The 23402-nt window shown below is 42.4% G+C and overlaps 1 protein-coding gene across 1 annotated transcript; it reads right to left on the bottom strand.

Annotated features, from left to right (window-relative positions):
• Positions 1 to 543: 543 nt before the first annotated feature.
• Positions 544 to 15997, bottom strand: LOC125378194. The gene is made up of 5 exons (XM_048393175.1): positions 15868 to 15997; positions 3531 to 3612; positions 1696 to 1781; positions 1057 to 1331; positions 544 to 973 (listed from the first exon to the last, which is right to left on the bottom strand). Exons 1-5 carry the CDS (start codon positions 15995 to 15997, stop codon positions 650 to 652), a joined length of 897 nt encoding a protein of 298 aa, XP_048249132.1. The 3' UTR covers positions 544 to 649.
• Between the last annotated feature and the right edge of the window lie 7405 nt (positions 15998 to 23402).

Here is a 23402-nt window from a genome sequence, read left to right as displayed (position 1 = left end):
ACCCTGTTTTCTCAAACAGGAAAAAATTAGTTTCATGATTTTTGTGAATAGTCTAGGGGCAGAGGCTAAACCATTGGGCAAACATTGAACTGATGCAGTTGGTTTTCCCATTAAAATCTTAGATATTTTCTATCTTGGGCAGATATAGACACTGAATAATAGGCATCTTTTAGGTCTACAGATGCAAAATAACAATCTTTTTGGACCAAGTATAGGGCTGATTTGAAAGTGTCCATTTTGAAGTAAGATGAGTCAACCTCATTATTCAAATGTCTGAGATTTAAAATAATTATCAACGAAGTGTCCTTTTTCACCCTGCAGAAAATATTTGAAATATATTCCCCAGGTTCATGGGCACATGTTTCAATAATACCTTTTCCCAACATTTTTCTTAACTCTGTGTCAATTTGAGTACGCTCTGCACTATCAAAAGTTATAGGCGTGGTAACACATTGTTGTATGGGTACGTTTCTGAATTCAATGCTAGCACCCTCAACACAGGACAGTGTCCAGGGGTCAGATGTTATGTTCATCCAATTCTCTAAATGCAAATTAATCTTGCCTGCAGTGAAATTGTCAGGAATGTTGTAAAGTGAACCAGTTTCATAAAGATTCCTCACCTGTTCATGGCTACCGCCATCATTGTTTTTCAGTATTTCCTGTGATGTGGTTTGGGCCCTGATGGGCGTCGCCCTAAAAAAGGCCCCTGGTTTCGGTGATTTCCTGTTCGTCCACGATCTGACACCGACTGAAAACCTTTGTTCTTCACAAAACCACCTTTTCTGAGTCGTTGAGGGTCATAAGGCCTGAACCTGTTTCCTGGGTTTCTATGTCTATATCCAGGTGTGTATGACCCCCTATGCATGGCTGACTTGCCTGGTGTGTGGAGCTTGTTGCTGAGCTCTTTGCACTCTGTTATGTCCTTGATACTTTTGGGGAGGTCATCCCCAAACAGGTAGCTGTCGTTGGGGTATCAGCCGAAAACAGACGCTTGTAAGGTCGCCGAAGATCTGGTTTAAAGTTATCTCTTCTTTTGACATTTAGATCTGTGTCTACTCCAATGAGTTTTCTCAGTGAATTGTTGGTCTTATCTATCATCTTGATTGCATTAACCTGTTGTCTGTTGGCAACAGCAGTCATCAGTTCATCTTTCATCTCAGTGATGGGAACAATAGCTTTAGTTATCATTCCTTGCGTGTGCTGCATCCGAATATCACGTGCTCTGGTCAGGGGTCCGGCCTCATTCCAAATAACTTCATTGACACGTGGTACCAAAAGGTTCCCAACATTCTTAGGTCGCTTGTACTTGTCCAACAGGGATTTTAACTTGACTATGTTAGGAGGTTAAGACAGTCCCTCATTGACAGATCTGGCCAGGTTTCCCGTGATTTCCGGACCGGCAGCGTCCTCCTCGCCAAAATACTCGACCATATCTTTCATGAGACTGTTCAAATCGGTCTCATCATCACCATTATCAACACTGGAATGCTCACTGTCTATACACTGATTTACCAAATTGTCAATCATGTCCTCATCGGATGTTTCACCTTCCTCACCATGGGCGCCTCGTCTTCCTGTGATACGGAAGCAATCGGTTCTTCTCGGCTCTTTCCGTCCTTTTCCCCCCTGCTGCTATATCAGTGAGATTCTCAACAAAATCAAATAGGCCAATAGTCTCTCTTGCCACGCTGTCACCAGCAATGCTACTTGGTCCCTTGACCCCTTCTGGCAGTGGCATTGCCATCTTGGCTGACCACAACCAGTAGCCGTATCGGTCAAAACTTCAAAAGCAGATCTAGAGTTTTTGAAGAGACCCACTAAAGAATTGTTGTTAGCAATCGGGTCCCATCTTGGATGTAGACACACTGAACGTAAAGAATCTTGATGACACGTCCTGGAACCGTAGAAGAAATTGATAAAACTTCTCTCTCCTGATTTACCTCTTGACCGATGAATTAACTCACATGAACTGATGAATCAGCGCATGCGCACATCTCACGTGATTCTGATTGTACGGAATAAAGAGGTGGAATCGGAATTTCTGTTCGGATTTGCAAAGTCAAGATTGGGCAAAGAAGTTTAATTTAAGCTTTAGGAACATCGATGATATTATATCGTTCAATAACAATCAAAAAGCCAATTCCCTTCCACTGGTTTACCCACCTGAACTAGAAATAAAGGAGACCGGTGTGACTGCTGTTTCATATCTAGATCTATGCATAAAGATTCAGAGTGACAAAACACTCTCCACAAGAATGTTTGACAAGAGGGATGACTTCAACTTTCGACTAGTCAACTTTCCATTAGTCAACTTTCCCTTCATGTTGAGCAATATTCCGGCAGCTCCAGTCTTTGGTGTTTACATTTAACAACTTTTGAGATACAATCGAGCATGCTCTTTCTACCAAGATTTCAAAGCACGTCATATGGCTCTTGCTCAGAAGTTGTTTGATCAAGGTTAAAACATTCAAGGCCTTAGTAAAGCTTTCAAAACGTTTTATGGTAGACATGCGGTAGTCATTCCCAAATTTGACGCATCAGTTAGAAAAATGATGTCCGGTGCAATTTCCCTATTTTGATTTGTACTGTATGTTCCCGTGTTTTTTCAGGTGAACAAAAACGTCAACAAAGCGGCCTGAAATGAATGATCAGCTGTTCTCACCTCCTCACTTTGAACGGATATCTAGTGGCAAACTGTACCATATAAGCAGTCGTGGTCATCCCTGATGTATCATTCAATCACGAAACATATATTTCCGGACAAGAGATAGATCATTGTTAAGGCAACAAGAGATAGGTCCTTACTGTTGCCAATTGAGGTGAAGATTTCACTGGTTAACTGTCTGTAGGTTTGATATAACATGTACCGCAAGTGTCGCGCATACCACGTGCGCCGTCAGTTTAAGGAATATTGCTGTGTGCGACGTGAAACAACAAAGTAAGAAGAAGAAATAGCGCCATTATCTTTTCCGAATAATAGCTAATAAAATAAAATCCGACATATGTTGTCAGTTTCAAGCATTCAGGTTGAACGTCTTTCCAGTGACTGAAGGGGCTAGAAAACGGTCCTCACCAAGTTTTACTCATCGAATATCTTCCGTTTAACAGGTTCCAGGATTGCAGTAAAATCAGAAGAAGTTAAATCTATCACACGCATGCCAGAGATAGATTCACGTCTTTCCATGATCCCCTTAAATATGTCCCCAACATGAAGCATGTGGCTGAGAGTGTAGACACGCCTTGTTATCTGGATCCGAAGAATGTGTTGCGGTTTCGGATTCTCTCTCTCATTGCTCCCACAGTCAATATTCGCATTGAAGGAACTTTCTGGACTTCCATTGCATGGAAGATCAACAACCTGTAAACCATTAATATCAGCATTTCCACGTGTTGTGGCGTATAAAGTGTTACTGTAAATGGTCATTCCGGGCTTCGACAGAATGGAAAATAATAGATGTTCTACAGCCCTTCCTTGGTGAGCAGGTAGCATGTATTGAAATCCCCTCAGAGATTTCACGCAATCCTCTAACTTCTTGAAGCTACGTGATGAGAAGTAGCCCTCATCTGCTTGCATCATCGCTGCCCTCTGATGTTGACTCATGGCCCCGGTACCTGAATCAGTTGCAAAATCAAAAGTCACGTGACCACCATCCAGTTTGAATGGATTCGAACCGCTATCTTCCAGTATTTGTATCCATTCTTCCCTTGTCAGGAACGTGAGGGGTTCCACCATCTTAATGCGGAATGGTTCCATGAATGACATCTGTAATTCAGAAACACATTGTTTTATCCGTACAGTGAACACCGTCATATGACGCCTTGAAAACAGATATATAACACATCATGATAAACATTTAAATGTCATGATCACGTGTGTGGGTGAATACTTTTATAACATGAAAAACGTGGAAAATGACACACAATGTGTTGGGCTCTCATTGTTTGTTTGCATTTAAGAACAGTCTTAAGTCTAAGTCTAAATAACAAGCAAAATCCTTCCCTGTATATTTACACTTCAGTAGCCTGTCCCAGTCCCTCTGTCACTTTACGTGACTGCAATAGAAGTCAGATTATCCTTACATCTGACTGCCCCGTGACTCTGTCTGTCACAATATCCCTACATCTGACTGCCCCGAGATTCTGTTAGTCACAATATCCCTACATCTGACTGCCCGACATTCTGTTTGTCACAATATCCCTACATCTGACTGCACCTGATATCAGTCTTCAATAGTTGCTTTTCAATCTAACAATGTGAATTAAGATTTTCACTGTTTACAAACCTCACCTCGTAAAACTGTTATCTAAGTGAGTGAGGTGACGTGGTGGAGGACAGGAAGTTGATTAATCCTATTTCCCTCTTGAAATGAAAGTGATAATATTGGTCACATTACAATGATAGTCACAAGGAGACAAGTACATACCTAGCCTGACATTATGTAAATTCTGTCTTGCGAAATCACGACCTTTAATTACAAATAGTGTGTCGATGACCGCCACAGAATCGTTGAGTTCAAGCTGGTACCCATGCACGCATTGATGGAAGAACTCAAAGTATCACGACCTTTAATTAAAACTATTGTGTTAATGACCGTCAAGTATGGTGTGTAAAACAACGTTTTATGTTGATACACATGCATGTACTGAAGGAAGAACGCAAGGTAAATAACTCCAGCATCAACTAGAGGGACCAGATTGTTGTGAGTGTCCCCACGTAACATTGGGTCTTAGGTGATCGTGTGGTGCCCCGTGTATAACATTGTGTCACAGATGGCTGTGAGTGTCTATGTATAACATTGTGTCACACATGGTTGTAAGTGTCCCCGTGTAACATTGTGTTACAGATGGTTGTGAGTGTCCCAGTGTAACATTGTGTCACAGATGGCTGTGAGTGTCCCCGTGTAACATTGTGTCACAGATGGTTGAAATTGTCCCCGTGTAACATTGTGTCACAGATGTTTGTAAGTGTCCCTGTGTAACATTGTCACACAGATGGTTGTGAGTGTCACCGTGTAAAATTGCATTCAGATGGCTGTGAGTGTCCCCGTGTAATATTGAATTCAGATGGCTGTGAGTGTCCCCGTGTAACATTGCATTCAGATGGCTGTGAGTGTTCCAATGTAATATTATATCACAGATGGTTGATAGCGTCCATGTATAACATTGTATCACAGATGGTTTTGAGGGTCCACGTGAAACATTGTGTCACAGATGGTCATGAGTTTTATCATGTAACATTGTGTAACAGATGGTTATGATTGTCACCGTTAAAATTGTGTAACAGATGGTTATGATTGTCACCATGTAACAATGTGTCACATATGATTGTGAGAGTTTCCGTTTTGAATTGTATTATATACAGTAATAGGTGTCCAAATGCAACATATATTACAGATATTTGTTCTCGCATAACATGTGTTCCAGTTAGTTGAGTGTGTAGCATTATGTTGAAATCACTGATTGTCAACCGGACGGCCACAGCGTTAAGGTGAGATTTCCAAAATTGAAGCGTAAAGGTTCACCCAGTAAATTCGTTCATGCAGAACACAAACTAGTTAGACACCCTCAAGTAATAGACCCACGTGTTAGACACCCACAAGTCGGACACCCATTTCTTGGACACTCATCTGTCTGACACCAATTATTAAGACACCCATCAATCAGACAACCACTAGTTAGACACCCTCTAGTCAGATACCCACTAGTTACACACCCATCAGGTAGACACATACTACTTAGAAACCAACTAGGCGACACCCACTAGATAGACAACCATAAGTCAGACAACCACTAGTTAGACACCCACTATTTAGACACTCATTCGTCAGACACCCAATAGTTAGACACCCATCAGCAAGACACCAACTGGTAAATCACCCGTCAGTCAGACTCCCACTAGTTAGACACTCATTCGTCAGACACCCACTTGTTAGACACAAATAAATCAGACACCAAGTAGTTAGACACCCATCAGTCATACACCCACTTGTTAGACACCCATCAGTGAGACACTTACTAGTTAGACACCCACCAGTTAGACACCCATCAGTCAGACACCCACTAGTTAGACACTCACAAGTCAGACACTCACTAGTTTGACACCCATAAGTCAGACAACCACTTGTTAGACACCCATCACTGAGACACTTACTAGTTAGACACCCACAAGTTAGACACCCGCCAGTCAGACACCCACTATTTAGACACCAATCAGTCTGACATCCACTAGTTAGTCAGCCATCAGTAAGACACCCACATGTTAGACACCCACTAGTTAGTGAACCAACAGTCAGACAGCCACTACTCAGACACCCAGTAGTCAGACAGCCACTTGTTAGACACCCATCAGTCAGACACCCACATGTTAGACACCCATCAGTAAGACACTTACTAGTTAGACACCCGCCAGTCAGACACCCACTAGTTAGACACCCACTACTCAGACACCCAGTAGTCAGACACCCACTAGTTAGACACTCACTAGTCAGACACCCACTACTTAGACATCCATTACTCAGGCACCCACTTCTTAGAAACCCATCAGTGAGACACCCATTACTTAGACCCCCATCAGTCAGACACCCACTAGTTAGAAACCCATCAGTCAGACATCCACTAGTTAGACACTCATCAGTCAGACACCCACTAGTCAGACAGCCACTTGTTAGACACCCATCAGTGAAACACCAACTTGCTGGACACCCATCAGTCAGACACTAAAATGATGGACACACATCAGTCAGACACGCATTAGTTAGACACCCACTCGTTAGACACCCATCAGTCTGACATCCTATAGTTAGTCAGCCATCAGTCAGACACCCACAAGTTAGTCAGCCATCAGTCAGACACACAATGATGATACACCCATCAGTCTGACATCCACTAGTTTGACACCCATCAGTCAGACAATCACTAGTTAGACGACCACTACTTGGACATCCATTACTCAGACAACCACTTCTTAGAAACCCATCAGTGAGACACTCACTAGTTAGACACCCATCAGTCAGACACCCACTAGTTAGAAACCCATCAGTCAGACATCCACTAGTTAGACATCCATCAGTCAGACACCCACTTTTCAGACACCCACTAGTCAGAATGACACCCATCAGTCAGACACTAAAATGATGGACACCCATCAGTTAGACATGCATCAGTTAGACACCCACTCGTTAGTCACCAATCAGTCTGACATCCACTAGTTATTCACCCATCAGTCAGACACCCACAAGTCAGACATCCACTACTTAGACACCAATCAGTGAGACACCCACTAGTTAGCCAACCATCAGTCAGACACCCACTACTCAGACACCCAGTAGTCAGACACACACTAATTAGTCACCCATCAGTCAGACACCTTCAAGTCAGACATCCACTACTCAGACACCCAGTAGTCAGACACCCACTAGTTAGACACTCACCAGTCAGACACCCACTAGTTTGACACCCATCAGTCAGACAATCACTAGTTAGACACCCACTACTTAGACATCCATTACTCAGGCACCCACTTCTTAGAAACCCATCAGTGAGACAATCACTACTTAAACATCCATCAGTTAGACACCCACTACTTAGGCCCCCATCAGTCAGACACCCACTAGTTAGACACCCATCAGTCAGACACCCACTAGTCAGACAGCCACTTGTTGGACACCCATCAGTGAAACACCAACTTGCTGGACACCCATCAGTCAGACACTAAAATGATGGACACACATCAGTCAGACACGCATTAGTTAGACACCCACTCGTTAGACACCCATCAGTCTGACATCCTATAGTTAGTCAGCCATCAGTCAGACACCCACAAGTTAGTCAGCCATCAGTCAGACACACAATAATGAGACACCCATCAGTCTGACATTCACTAGTTTGACACCCATCAGTCAGACAATCGCTAGTTAGACGACCACTACTTGGACATCCATTACTCAGACAACCACTTCTTAGAAACCCATCAGTGAGACATCCACTAGTTAGACACCCATCAGTCAGACACGCACAAGTCAGACATCCACTACTTAGACACCAATCAGTGAGACACCCACTAGTAAGACACCCATCAGTCAGACACTAAAATGATGGACACCCATCAGTTAGACATGCATCAGTTAGACACCCACTCGTTAGACACCCATCAGTCTGACATCCACTAGTTATTCACCCATCAGTCAGACACCCACACGTCAGACATCCACTACTTAGACACCAATCAGTGAGACACCCACTAGTTAGACAACCATCAGTCAGACACCAACTACTCAGACACCCAGTAGTCAGACACACACTAATTAGTCACCCATCAGTCAGACACCTACAAGTCAGACATCCACTACTTAGACACCAATCAGTGAGACACCCACTAGTTAGACAACCATCAGTCAGACACCCACTACTCAGACACCCAGTAGTCAGACAGCCACTTGTTAGACACCAATCAGTCAGACACACACTAGCTAGTCACCCATCAGTCAGACACACACTATTTAGAAACCCATCAGTCAGACACCCATCAGTGAGACACCCACTACTCAGACACCTATCAGTCAGACACACACTAGTTAGACACTTACTAGTCAGACAACCACTGGTTAGACACCCATTAGTGAGACACCAACTACTCAGACAACCACTAGTGAGACACCCATCAGTCAGACACCCACTGGTGAGATTCAATCAGTCAGACAACCACTAGTCAGACACCCGCTAGTCAGACAGCCACTTGTTAGTCACCCATCAGTCAGACACTAAAATGATGGACACCCATCAGTCAGACACGTATGAGTTAGACACCCACTCGTTAGACACCCATCAGTCTGACATCCACTAGGTAGTCAGCCATCTGTCAGACACCCACAAGTTAGACATCCACTAGTCAGACAACCATCAGTCAGACACACAGTCGTTAGACACCCATCAGTCTGACACCCAGTAGTCAGAAAACCACTAGTTAGACCCCCGTCAGTGAGACATCCACTACTCAGACACCAATCAGTCAGACACCAACAAGTTAGTCACCATGAGTCAGACACCGACTAGTCAGACACCAGCTAGTCAGACACACACTAAGTAGACACCCACTAAGTAGACACCAACTAGTCAGACAACAACTCATTAGACACCAATCAGTCTGACACCCACTAGTTAGAGACCCATCAGTCAAACACACACTACTGAGTCACCCATCACTCAGACACGCACTAGTCAGACACGCACTAGTTAGACACCCATCAGTTAGACACCCACTACTCAGACACCCATCAGTGAGACACCCTCAAGTTAGTTCCCATCAGTCAGACACCCACAAGTTAGTCACCATGAGTCAGACACCCACTAGTCAGACAACCACTAGTCAGACACTCACTAGTTAGACATCCACTAGTCAGAGATCCACTAGTCAGACAACCACTGGTCAGACACCCATCTGTCAGACATCCATTTATTAGACACCCACAAGTTAGACACCCACTAGTCAGGTAACCACTAGTCAGACACCCACTAGTCAGACAACTATCAGTCAGACACCCACTAGTTAGTCACCCATCAGTTAGGCAACCACTAGTAACACCTATCAGTCAGACACCCACTAGCTAGACACCCATCAGCCAGACACCCACTAGTTGAACACCCATCAGTCCGTCACCTACTAGTTAGACAGTCACTTATCAGACTGTGAGGTTGGTGCTTTAGAGGACAAGACCCACATCTGTAAGGGAACAGCTTTAGAGCACTCTACCCAGAGAGGTGAATTGCCATCACAGTCTATGTGCATTTGTCATCCAAAGTTTGTCAACACATATAATGTTTATTCACATACTTAACAACCTGTTTCTAACCATCACTTTTGATCTTCTTCAAGTCTGTCTCTGCTTGGATTATCTTCTCACAGTTTACATGTTTAATCTTATTTCAATTTTTTTATAAAAGTGTAAAAATGAAGGTTAGCGTTGTCAGTGTTGCTGGGGCAAGGACAGTATAATACATCACGTCATGAGCTGCTTCTGTCACTCAAACTCAAAATCTTAGACTCTCCGTGCTATTTAAGAAAGATCTACAAGTGAGTCCTACACACATGGGCAGAAGCCATGGACTAGCCACCATATGTCTGCCATCTCGGGAACACCTGGCGACATCACGAAGCCAGACTCCTCTTGTGATTCATGTGCAATGTATATATTTCAACTTATATATTTTGATGTTTTTTTTACAAGATTGTACCATGTTTTCTTATGTATACACAGCAATACATAAATTATATTAATCCATAAATATTTAAACCGATCCTCCTCATCGGGAATAGCCCATTATAACCCTGAGTTAACAGTCGAGTTGCCGTGCACTCAATCATCAATTTGTTTTGTAGAGCTGCAATTAATGGGAGATTACAAACATGTGGCAGCTGCAATAAAAAACAGGTTCTTTAATAAATGTCAATGTACTCACGAATGTCCAGTGTTGAGAGCTGGCTGGTAGTTGGTGCTTTCAGATAGGTATCACGTCCAGACAGGGTAAGTTGATACGATGCAAATCAGGTCGTAGAAGGCCCAGAAGCGCTCTCGTCTCGCTCTGAAATTGATACAGCCAACCTCTCCCTTACTATCAGTGTACGAGCTCAGCCTTTGTTACCGCTCATAGACAGGTTATAAATTGATTCAATGCTGAAGGTCCCCATAGTGACGTCACAACCCCTGTCACAGGAAGTAAAAAATCCTTGGCTCTACACGTACCTCATATAAACCTTGTATTACAAATCCTATATGAACATGTAATGTTTTCATATATTTCCCATTTCCACATTTGTCCATTTACCAAAATAATACCTAAATATAACCCATCCATGGATTGTAGAGGCCGTGCGAACAAGTGACACCACTGGAGATTTGTCAAGAAAGGTATGAACATATTGGAATTCTGGCGCCTCTAAAACTAATGAATTTTTAAGTGGAAAATAAAAAGAGTACATTGTACCAATAAGGCTTGTGTATGCATTAATATTTTATAGAACTTTAAACGCTTGTAGAATGTTGCATCTTGTGAATGTATGTGCATTTATGCCATCCAAAAAGTCAGAAAAAATAGAAACAAAAGAAGAAATAATGGTATTCCTCCTGAGAAAAAATGTAAGATCGTATCATAATGGTAGCCCATGTCGTCCCTGTCAGGTATGCCTACAGTTTGGACAATTTTTAAAAAGATGATCCTCATCATGAAATGAATAAACCTTATTATCTAGGTGAAAAGCATTAATATCCAGTGAATATATTTCGTAACATGGAAAACTAATAAAAGTACAAACAAGTTGTTTCAGTAGAAACCTCTGTTTAAAAACTCCAGTTGACAGAGACTGTAGAGTAAATATGTCATCTGCTAGCAAATTGTCTTTACTCTTTGTAGGTCGCACTTGAGAACGTGGTTTGGTTTTTACTGGAAAAGATATCAATTACAAAATTGAGGCTAAGCTCGCACACTATGCTCCAGACGGGACTGCTGTAACATTTAGATGAGATTGCAGTCCTCGGACCTGGTGGTCCTTCGGGATGCCATGAACTCTACCTACACTACTGCCCACAACGTAATTCACGCGAGGGTTACATATTGCACACGCGTGTGCCATGCATTGTCCCATTGTCGCATTGTCGTCTGCAAAAAGTGTCAAATTTAACCAAAGGGCAACAATGCAGGAATACGACAACGCGACATTTTGCATTTTGCCCATTTGTCGCATCGTCCCGCTTTGAATAATCTCTTATATTTTGTCAAAGCTCGACAATGCGCCGCACGCAGCAATATTACGGCTATATGACGGCGGTCTGTAAGTAATCGAATCTGGACCAGACAATCCAAAGATTGACAACATGAGCATCGATCCACGCAATTGGGATCGATGACATGCATCAACCTAGTCAGCGAGTCTGACCACCCGATCCCGTTAGTCATGGATTGCTGAAGACCTATCCTACCCCGGATCTTCACAGGTCGAAAGGGCTTTTGAAAGAGCTGGTCCAGAAAGGGCTTTATCATAAAGAGTTAATATCGTAACAATGTGTGCTTAACTTTGAAGTCCTCTGGTTTCGCCGAAGAACATTGCAACAATGTTATTTTGTCCGTATTTGCCGGCTCCCGGTCACATACGTTTCCCCACTCATACTCAGTTACGCAAAGAAAAATAGTTCTTTGAATATAAACAACATAATCTAGAAATATATCAATATAATTTCTTTTTCTGAACAAATTTACAAACAATATTTGGGATAAATCAGATCTTAAAAATAGGTTTCAGGAAGGTGAACAAAAATATAAACATATTCGATGCACCGAGGCGAGGTCAACCTTCAAGCGCGGATTTATATATGACGTCACATAAGTTGTTAAAGAGGTGCATTTCGAGTCGAACGGGAGCATGAGGATGAAATTTAAACTGCTGTTGAAAATGACGTTTATGGAGCAGTTTTTGAAAACAGTCCGACGCTTGAACCCTCTCATGGCACTAGCAAATTGGGAATATCACCAATTTATGAATGTGTTGCTTGTGTTTGGATAATCGCAAACCAGTTCTAGACTAGAGATATTTCTAGGATAAAATATGACCAACACAATTTGAAGCAGCAATAACAATTGTATTGTAGAAATTCATCATTCAGAACAGTAAAATGCGAATTTACTAATTCAACAATAAAGTCCTTTCTTGACAGGGGGTCATTCGTCCAGTATTCGATCAACAACATTGGTTACAACTTTAAGGTGACGACGGCCCAGACCGTTCAATACGGGATATGACCTCCATGCGGCGTCGAACTGAGTAGACAAGCGTCCTCACATTGACTACAGGTATCCGATTCCATTCCTCACAGAGGGCAACGATCAGGTAGGATGTTGACGTTTCCGAAGACGACACCCCAGCTGGACCCAGAGATGTTCTATGGGTGACCGATCTGGTGATCGAGCTGGCCACGGCAGGATAGTCACGTTGTTGGCGTTGAGGAAGTCTCTAGTAGTACGGGCTTTATGGGGTGTGGCGTTATCTTGTTGGAACACCGTCCGTTGTTGACGCTGGATGAAAGGAAGAACCACTGGCCGTAAGATATTGTCAATGTAGCGTTGTGCTGTCAGATTGCCTTCGATGAAGACAAGTTCCGTCTTCTCGTTCCCGCTAATGCGGCCCCAGACCATCACACTTCCGCCCTCGTAAGGTTCCACCTCCTGGACACAACAAGGAGCCAGCCGTACGTTCACCACGTCGTCGATAAACTCGCGCCCGCCCATCAGGTATGAAGAATTGGAACCTGCTCTCGTCACTAAACAGAACTCGCCGCCGTTCCCTTTTTGCCATCGCTCAGTTTGCCGGCATCCAGTCAATCTGGCACGTCGATGTTGACGGGTCAAGGTCATGCCCTTGAAAGGGCGATAAGCCCGGAGACCATTATGTCGTAGTAGTCTGGTCACTGTTTGTCTGCTGACCGGATGTCCTAAGCTGTTGGCAGCTGATGACGTCACAGTAAGAAATCTGTTCCTCAGATGAAGTACCCGTAAAAAGCGGTCATCCTGCAGGGTCGTGACTTTTGGTCTGCCATTCCGTGGTCTGTCTGCGGTTCTGCCAGTCTGTCGGAGACGTGCGACCAGTCTGGTGATGGTCATCTTGGAACAGTTCATCTTAATGGCAACCGCTCTCTGTGTCTCTGTGGCTCTCTCCCTCTGGACAGCGGTCAGTCTTGGCCTGTTCGTTGGTGTAAATCATCACCATCTATGAACAGATCCGTGCTTAATTTATACCCGGAAATTGCATGATAATTTTGGGAAAGAATGTTTTAAACAATTGCTGAAAAACACCAATATCTCCCAAAATCCGTAAAGCACGTGCAAAGAACTACAGTGAACACGAAGGCTGTATTCGTGAGATGTGTTCTTTACTGTTTTTGAACAGGTTGGCCTCTTTGTTTCAAAGTGGCAAATTAGTTATTGTTAACGTTCCTTCAGGCCCTCAGTTTATATTGCTGATAAATGCAGGTATTAAAAACAAAATAGAAAAACGAGTTCATCGTTAACACCGATCAAGAATTCGGGGAAACCCCGGAAAGTAGATCCGGCAAAAGTTCACACGATCAATTTCACAAAAAATTGTTCACATCATGTGAACTTTTTTTGTCCGTTCACAGGTGTGTGAACTCAAAATATCAGATCACGTGACTGCCCCTTCAGCCAATCAGCATGAAAGAAACAGTGTAAACTTCAAAGTATGAAATTATTCTCTGGTGTTGTCATTTTTTATTTACATGATCTATGTATGAGATATATACTCTCCAAAACAAGTAGGGGATCTGATGAGCTGCTGAACACACACACACACACACTTATACTCACAAACACACATATTGATCCTATTTAAAAGCAAGTACTAAAGCAATCCGGCACACACACACACACACACACACACACACACACACACACACACACACACACACACACACACACACACACACACACACACACACACACACACACACACACACACACACATGATTATGGTAGGATCAAACAGCAAAATGTTTGACACACCGTGCACCAATTAACACTGAAATAACAAAATAGATTTCAGTGATTTTCATATCTTATATTTTCAAAATTGCATTATGACATCTTGTTGATGACATACTTTGTTTGTGCCTGTTTCTTTTACAATTTCGTGAAAATATTTCTTACTTCTCTCAGTTATATACCTGATAAACACTTACACGTGTTGCTGTCCAAATTCACAACATTTACTGACGAAATTTCCGTTGCATGAGAAGTTTACATTTCGCGTACTGTATCGCCTTACCGCTGTTCTGAATTGTATACCTATGACATAGCCTGATCGGCGGTACTACAACTTACATATGGGTACGTATACTATGAAAATCTACTAAATCTTTAAAAGTGTATTCTTTAAATATCAAGGGCAACACTTTCAGTACCGACTGCAGAACGTCAACAAAGCGACATGGGATGGACGATCAAGCTGATCTCCACGCCTCGCTTCGAACGACAGTCTAGTGGTTAACTATACAATATAAGCAGTCGTGGTCATCCCTGAATCACTGAAGCACGGAACATGTATTTCCAGACATGACAATAGATAGATCATTGTTCAGATGAAAATATGTACTGTCCATACACCAACGTGACCGTTGACGATAGAGGTGAAAGCTAAACTGGTTAACCGTCTAAAGGTTTTATAATAACGTGCACCGCTTGTATCGCGCATACCAGTTAAGGGTTGGACTGTCCTGGTCAGCGCGCGTAGCGGGAGTTCGTAGATCGATGGTCATGATATCATTCACTGGATTGTCTGGTCAAGACTCGTTTATTTACATACCGTCATCATATAGCTGGGATAATGCTGAGTTCGGCGTTAAACAACTAAGAAGAATAGCACCACAATCTTTGTTACCAGTTTCAAGCTATTAAGTTGAGCGTCTTTGCAGTGACTGAAGGCGCTTGAATACAGGTCCAAACAAAGTTTTGCTCATCAAATATCTTCCGTTTAACAGGTTCCAGGATTGCAGTAAAACCGGAAGAAGGTTAAATCTATCACACGCATGCCAGAGACAGATTCACGTCTTTCCATGATCCCCTTAAATATGTCCCCAACATGAAGCATGTGGTTAAGAGTGTAGACACGCCTTGGTATGTTGATCCGAAGAATGTGTTGCGGTTTCGGATTCTCTCTCTCATTGCTCTCATCAAGTTTCAAAATATCATCGATCTGAGCACAACGGATGCCACCTTCAATATACAAAGCGCAATGAAGAGCAAAGGCTGGATACTGGCAAGTGGGAATATGTGGAAGGCATTTTGCTCCATAAATGTATAGTCCACATCCTATGGGGTCGATGACATGAACGTCAGCCTTCTTCAGGATGTCTCCGAACATGTACGTGCTGTCAACTCGATACTGAAGAAACTTGGCATCAATGTTCTCCAATAGGCCAATTGTCATGGCCTCCATATCCCTACCCGTCAGTCCTCCATACGTCTTGAACCCTTCTGTTTAGAACATCCTGACGGATGCTTTGTCGTAAACATCCTGCTGGTTTGTGGCCAGAAACGCCCCTGTGTTACACAGCCCGTCTTTCTTGGCTGAGACATAGACATGGTCGAAGTAGGAGAACATCCTCAGGGCGATATCTTTACAGGACATGAGACTATATTCCTTGTCGCGTGTCTTGATGAAGTAGGCATTCTCTGCGAACCGACATCCGTCCATGATCAAGGGAATATCAAATGTTTGACAGGTCTTGACATTGAGACTGGCTGTCCTGCTTGGCCTGTGCTGGCAACGGCCAACACAACCATTGCACCTTCTGGCCCAATCGTCTCCAGTTCCTCCTTGAGCCTCCCACAGTCAATATTCGCATTGAAGGAACTTTCTGGACTTCCATTGCATGGAAGATCTACAACCTGTAAACCATTAATATCAGCATTTCCACGTGTTGTGGGGAATAAAGTGTTACTGAAAATGGTCATTCCGGGCTTAGACAGAATGGAAAATAATAGATGTTCTACAGCCCTTCCTTGGTGAGCAGGAAGCATGTATTGTAATCCCCTCAGAGATTTCACTCAGTCCTCTAACTTCTTGAAGCTGCGTGATGAGAAGTAGCCCTCATCTGCTTGCATCATCGCTGCCCTCTGATGTTGACTCATGGCCCCGGTACCTGAATCAGTTGCAAAATCAAAAGTCACGTGACCACCATCCAGTTTGAATGGATTCGAACCGCTATCTTCCAGTATTTTTATCCGTTCTTCCCTTGTCAGGAACGTTAGGGGTTCCACCATCTTAATGCGGAATGGTTCCATGTATGACATCTGTATCTCAGAAATACATTGCTTTATCCATACAGTCAATACTGTCATATGTCTCATTGAAAACAAAAATATAACATATCATTATAAACATTTCATGATCATGTGAGTGTATGAATATTTTTATATCATAAAAAACGTGGAAAATGACACACTCTGTGTTAAGCTGTCATTGTTTATTTTCAAAAACGAACAGTTAAAATAACAAGCAAAATCCTTCCCTGTGTGGCAGAGGGTATTTAGTACATATAAGTTAGGTTTTAATTCTATTTTAGCCCTAGTTTTATACTCATTCTATTTCAGATTTCAGATTTGCATTAAGTACATAGTTTATTTACTTTGTCTTACTTTTGCCATATAATTGTATTTTAACTTAAACATTAATACCATATCTTATCTGTTTCATTCAGTCTATTATTTATCCAGCCTTGACTTACCATACCATTGCATGCTTTTCACCCACAGCACTTAGTACCCCACCCTGAGCTTAGACTACTCTATTGTTCTCTGTGGTCACCCCCAGCTGACCACAGGCATACCTTTGTTTTCTAGTGATCTGGGACAGATGCCAGATTACACTTGGCGTATGTACATCATAGTCATTTTGTGTATATTTTGAATGGATCTTGTGTTCAGAATTTTATTCATTGATCCAATGGATGTGTTACTTTCATGGATTTGAAAGTTAGTTGTAGTAAATTTCTTGTGTGATGCTTTATATGTATTTGTGTATTTCTAATTCTTAAAGTTAGCAATAAGTTGTGCTAGGTGTATTGCTAGTCAGGTTCTGTATTGAATTCACAGTTCAGTGTATTCTGGTTATGATTATTTTATATGATAAAGTATTATAAAGCAGTATCTTTAATTGATAAATAGCAAATTGATCCTAGGCTATTATCATCTTAACTTGAACATTAACTAAATAAAAATAAACCCTAAATAAACTGATAGTAATTCTATACCTCATATCACATTAAGGTAATTGTTTTAATTGTGTATAAGTATGTATGCATATGTGTGAAAGTGCATTATTTAAGTAATTTGATAAACCCCTGTTTTTAATACCTATTTTACTGTTGTGTTGTACATAGTTATAGTGTATATAGTATCTGCATTAGTTTATACTTTGTCAATGCAGGTGTTACTGGCACAACCTTAGAAGCCTTGGTGACACGGCACAGGTTTCATCAATCTGGTATGTATTGTTTATATGTTATTCATGAATGTATAACTGTATGTATCTATATATATGCTGACGTCGTATATCTTTGTAATTATCATTACTATTGTTCTTGTCTAATGTTATGAGTGAGTGAGTGAGTATAGTTTTACGCCGCTTTTAGCAATATTCCAGGATATATCACGGGGGGGACACCAGAAAACGGCTTCACACATTGTACCCATGTCGGGAATCGAACCCGGGTCTTCGACGTGACGAGCGAACGCTTCAACCACTAGGCTACCCGACCGCTATGACAGTAGACAGGGTTTATGTTCAGTTTAAATTGATTAAAGGGTCATAAGCATACATATTTCTGTATCGTTGTGCAGGTTACTTACTTCATGAGTAACATAGGTTTCTCGCTATTTCTCGCTATTGTCAGTTCATATAATTGAATGTCCATTAAATTTAAGGCCATTATGTATATTATAACGATGTCAATGTTGTATGTCTTTTGTGCAGTATGTCTTATTATTTATACATTGTTTCAGGCCGGTTTTTTTCGCCTTTCACATTTCTCTTCTTAGAGAATATACAGCCATCAGCTCACACCCTGCAGCCGTTTGTTGTGTTTACCAACCCGACAACTAGGCGCTACTACACCTGTATATTTACCCCTCATAAGCCTTTCACAGTCCCTCCGTCACTTTTCTTGACTTCAATAGAAGTCAGAATATCCCTACATCTGACTGCCCCGATATTCTGTTCGTCATTATATCCAAACATCTGACTGCCCCGACATTCTGTCAGTCACAGTGTCCCTACATCTGACTACCACGACATTCTGTTCGTCACAATATCCAAACATCTGACTGCCCCGACATTAGGTTCGTCACAATATCCAAACATCTGACTGCCCCGACATTCTGTTATTCACAAGATCCCTTCATCTGACTGCCCGACATTCTGTCAGTCACAGTGTCCCTACATCTGACTGCCCCGATATTCTGTCAGTCACAGTACTAGTTTCCCTACATCTGACTGCCACGACATTCTGTCAGTCACAATATCCCCACATCTGACTGCCCCGTCATTCTGTCAGTCACAGTGTCCCTACATCTGACTGCCCCGACATTCTGTCAGTCACAGTGTCCCTACATCTGACTGCCCCGACATTCTGTCAGTCACAGTGTCCCTACATCTGACTGCCCCGACATTCTGTCAGTCATAGTGTTCTTACATCTGACTGCCCCGACATTCTGTCAGTCACAGTGTCCCTACATCTGACTGCCCCGACATTCTGTCAGTCACAGTGTCCCTACATCTGACTACCCCGACATTCGGTCAGTAACAGTGTCCCTACATCTGACTGCCCCGACATTCTGTCAGTCACAGTGTCCCTACATCTGACTGCCCCGATATTCTGTCAGTCACAGTGTCCCTACATCTGACTGCCCCGACATTCTGTCAGTCACAGTGTCCCTACATCTGACTACCCCGACATTCTGTCAGTCACATTATCCCCACATCTGACTGCCCCGACATTCGGTCAGTAACAGTGTCCCTACATCTGACTGCCCCGACATTCTGTTCGTCACAATATCCCCACATCTGACTGCCTCGACATTCGGTCAGTAACAATATCCCTACATCTGACTGCCCCGAGATTCTGTCAGTCACAATATCCTTACATCTGACTGCCCCGACATTCTGTTCGTCACAATATCCCTACATCTGACTACCCCGAGATTCTGTCAGTCACAATATCCTTACATCTGACTGCCCCTATATCATTCTTCAATAGTTTCTTTTCAGTTTAACAATGTGAATTAAGATGTTCACTGTTTACTAACCTCACCTCGTAAAAGTGTCATCTGTGTGAGTGAGGTGACGTGGTGGAGGACAGAAAGTTGATTAATCCTGTTTCCCTCTTGAAAGTGAAATAGTGATAATATTGGTCACATTACAATAATAGTCTGACTTAAAAGGAGACAAGCACATGCCTCGCCTGACAGTAATTATTTCAATGAGTTCTGTCCTGCGAAATCACGACCTTTAATTACAAATAGTGTGTCGATGACCGCCACAGAATGGTTGAGTTCAAGCTGGTACCCATCCATGCACGAATTGATGGAAGAACGCAAAGTATCACGACCTTTAATTAAAACTATTGTGTTAATGACCGTCAAGTATGGTGTGTAAAACAACGTTTTATGTTGATACCCATGCATGCACTGAAGGAAGAACGCAAGGTAAATAACTCCAGCATCAACTAGAGGGACCAGATTGTTGTGAGTGTCCCCACGTAACATTGGGTCTCAGGTGGTTGTGGAGTGCCCTGTGTATAACATTGTGTCACAGATGGTTGTAAGTGTCTATGTATAACATTGTGTTACAGATGGCTGTAAGTGTCCCCGTGTAACATTGTGTCACATATGGATGTGAGTGTCCTATGTAACATTGTGTCACAGATGGTTGTAAGTGTCCCCGTGTAACATTGTGTCACAGATGGTTGTGAGTGTCCCCGTGTAACATTGTGTCACAGATGGTTGTAAGTGTCCCCGTGTAACATTGTGTCACAGATGGTTGTGAGTGTCTATGTATAACATTGTGTTACAGATGGCTGTGAGTTTCTATGTATAACATTGTGTCACATATGTTTTTTAGTGTCCCAGTGTAACATTGTGTTACAGATGGTTGTGAGTGTCCCCGTGTAACATTGTGTCACAGATGGCTGTGAGTGTCTATGTATAACAATGTGTCACACATGGTTGTAAGTGTCCCCGTGTAACATTGTGTCACAGATGGTTGTGAGTGTCCCCGTGTAACATTGTGTCACAGATGGTTGTAAGTGTCTATGTATAACATTGTGTTATAGATGGCTGTGAGTGTCTATGTATAACATTGCGTCACATATGGTTTTTAGTATCCCAATGTAACATTGTGTTACAGATGGCTGTGAGTGTCCCCGTGTAACATTGTGTCACACATGGCTGTGAGTGTCCACGTGTAAGATTGTGTAACAGATGGTTGTGAGCGTCCCCATGTAACATTATGTAACAGATGGTTGTGAATGTTCTCGTGTAACATTGTATCATAGATGGTTGTTAGTGTCCATGAATAACATTGTGTCACAGATGGTTGTGAGTGTCCACCTGTAACATTGATTCATACATGGATTTTCGTGTACATATGTAGCATTGTCTCACACATGGCTGTGTGTGTACACATGTGCGATTGTGTCCTAGTTGGTTGTGAACGTTCTCGTGTATATTTGTTTCACAGATGGTTGTGCGTGTCCCAGTGTAACATTGTGTCACAGATGGTTGTGAGTGTTACCTTGTAACATTGTATCACAGATGGTTGTGAGTGACCCCGTGTAACATTGTCTGATACATGGCTGTGAGTGCACATATGTGCCATTGTGTCCCAGATAGTTGTGAATGTTCCCGTGTAACTTTGTGTGACAGATGGTTGTAAGTGCCCCCGTCCAAGATTGGGTTATAGATAGTTGTAAGTGCCACCGTGCAACATTGTGTCACAGATGGTTTTGAGTGTACATATGTAACATTGTCTCACACATGGTTGTGAGTGTACACATGTGCCATTGTATCACAGATGGTTGTGAGCGTCCCCGTGTAACATTGTGTCACAGATGGTTGTGAATGTTCCCGTGTAACTTTGCGTCACAGATGGTTGTGAGTGTCCATGTATAACATTTTGTCACAGATGGTTGTGAGCGTCCATGTATAACATTGTATCACAGATGGTTGTGAGCGTCCATGTATAACATTGTATCACAGATGGTTGTGAGCGTCCCCGTGTAACATTGTATCACAGATGGTTGTGAATGTTCCCGTGTAACTTTGCGCCACAGATGGTTGTGAGTGTCCATGTATAACATTGTATCACAGATGGTTGTGAGCGTCCATGTAAAACATTGTAGCACAGATGGTTGTGAGCGTAACCCTGTAACATTGTATAACAGATGGTTGTGAGCGTACCCGTGTAACATTGTGTAACAGATGGTTGTGAATGTTCTCGTGTATCATTGTGTCACAGATGGTTATAAGTTTCCATGTATAACATTGTATCACAGATGGTTGTCAGTGTCCCTGTGTAACATTGTGTCAGAAATGGTTGAAAGTGTCCCCCTGTAACATTGTCTCATTAATGGATTTGTGTGTACATATGTAGCATTGTCTCACACATGGCTGTGTGTGTACACATGTGCGATTGTGTCCTAGTTGGTTGTGAACGTTCCCGTGTATATTTGTTTCACAGATGGTTGTGCGTGTCCCAGTGTAACATTGTGTCACAGATGGTTGTGAGTGTTACCTTGTAACATTGTATCACAGATGGTTGTGAGTGACCCTATGTAACATTGTCTCACACATGGTTGTGAGTGTACACATGTGCCATTGTATCACAGATGGTTGTGAGCGTCCCCGTGTAACATTGTGTCACAGATGGTTGTGAATGTTCCCGTGTAACTTTGCGTCACAGATGGTTGTGAGTGTCCATGTATAACATTGTATCACAAATGGTTGTGAGCGTCCATGTATAACATTGTATCACAAATGGTTTTGAGCGTCCCCGTGTAACATTTTGTCAGAGATGGTTGTGAGCGTCCCCGTGTAATATTGTGTCACAGATGGTTGTGAGTGTCCCTGTGGAACTTTGTCTCACAGATGGTTGTTAGTAGGTTTACAAATGTAGGTTTACATTCACAAAAGTTATACCTATCAGTTAGAGATCCATTAGTGAGACACCTACTAGTTAGACACCCATTTGTCAGACACCCACTAGTTAGACATTAATCAGTCAGACACCCACAAGTTAGACACCCATTAGTCAGGCACTCGCTAGTTGGTCACCAACTAGTCAGACACCCATCAGTCACACACCCACTAGTTAGACTCCCATTCGATAGACACCCACTAGTCAGACACCCATCAGTCACACACCCACTAGTTAGACTCCCATTCGTCAAACACCCACTACTTGGAACCCATCAGTCAGACACCCACTAGGTAGTGGCGAGTCTGGCGATGGTGTACTTGAAGCAGCCCTTGATCCTGGCAACGTGCTCCTGCGTCGCTCCCATTTGCAGCATGCCAAATGCTGTTTGGCAAATTTGTTGACAACTGACTATCATTATTTTTTTGGTGTCGTTTCTTTTGCCCTTTAGTTTTCATAGGGTCTTCTGTGGCTGTCAAAGATGTAATTTTCCATTTTTTTAAATTTAAAAAATACCAATATAATAAATATATATATATATATATCTTTTATTTATCATATTGAAATATAATCATGGTAGTATTTGACAACAGACAGCAACCATTCATCCACAACATCTTTTGATACACCGTGCACCAATTAACCCTTA

The sequence above is a fragment of the Haliotis rufescens genome, unplaced genomic scaffold, assembly GCF_023055435.1.
Source record: "Haliotis rufescens isolate VD_foot unplaced genomic scaffold, xgHalRufe1.0.p SCAF_116, whole genome shotgun sequence".
Taxonomy (NCBI): domain Eukaryota; kingdom Metazoa; phylum Mollusca; class Gastropoda; order Lepetellida; family Haliotidae; genus Haliotis; species Haliotis rufescens.
Note: the sequence above shows the minus strand (reverse complement) of the source record. Positions and strands in the feature narration are given on the sequence as shown.

What these genes read in the sequence shown, in the direction of transcription:
- LOC125378194 (XM_048393175.1), bottom strand. Translation starts at nt 15,997, where the DNA reads ATGGAGGCCATGACAATTGGCCTATTGGAGAACATTGATGCCAAGTTT. An exon ending in GGGACCAAGTAGCATTGCTG is followed by an intron (nt 1,332 to 1,695) that starts GTGACAGCGTGG and finishes CTCCTAACATAG; the next exon opens with TCAAGTTAAAATCCCTGTTG. An exon ending in CACTGAGAAAACTCATTGGA is followed by an intron (nt 974 to 1,056) that starts GTAGACACAGAT and finishes GTTTTCGGCTGA; the next exon opens with TACCCCAACGACAGCTACCT.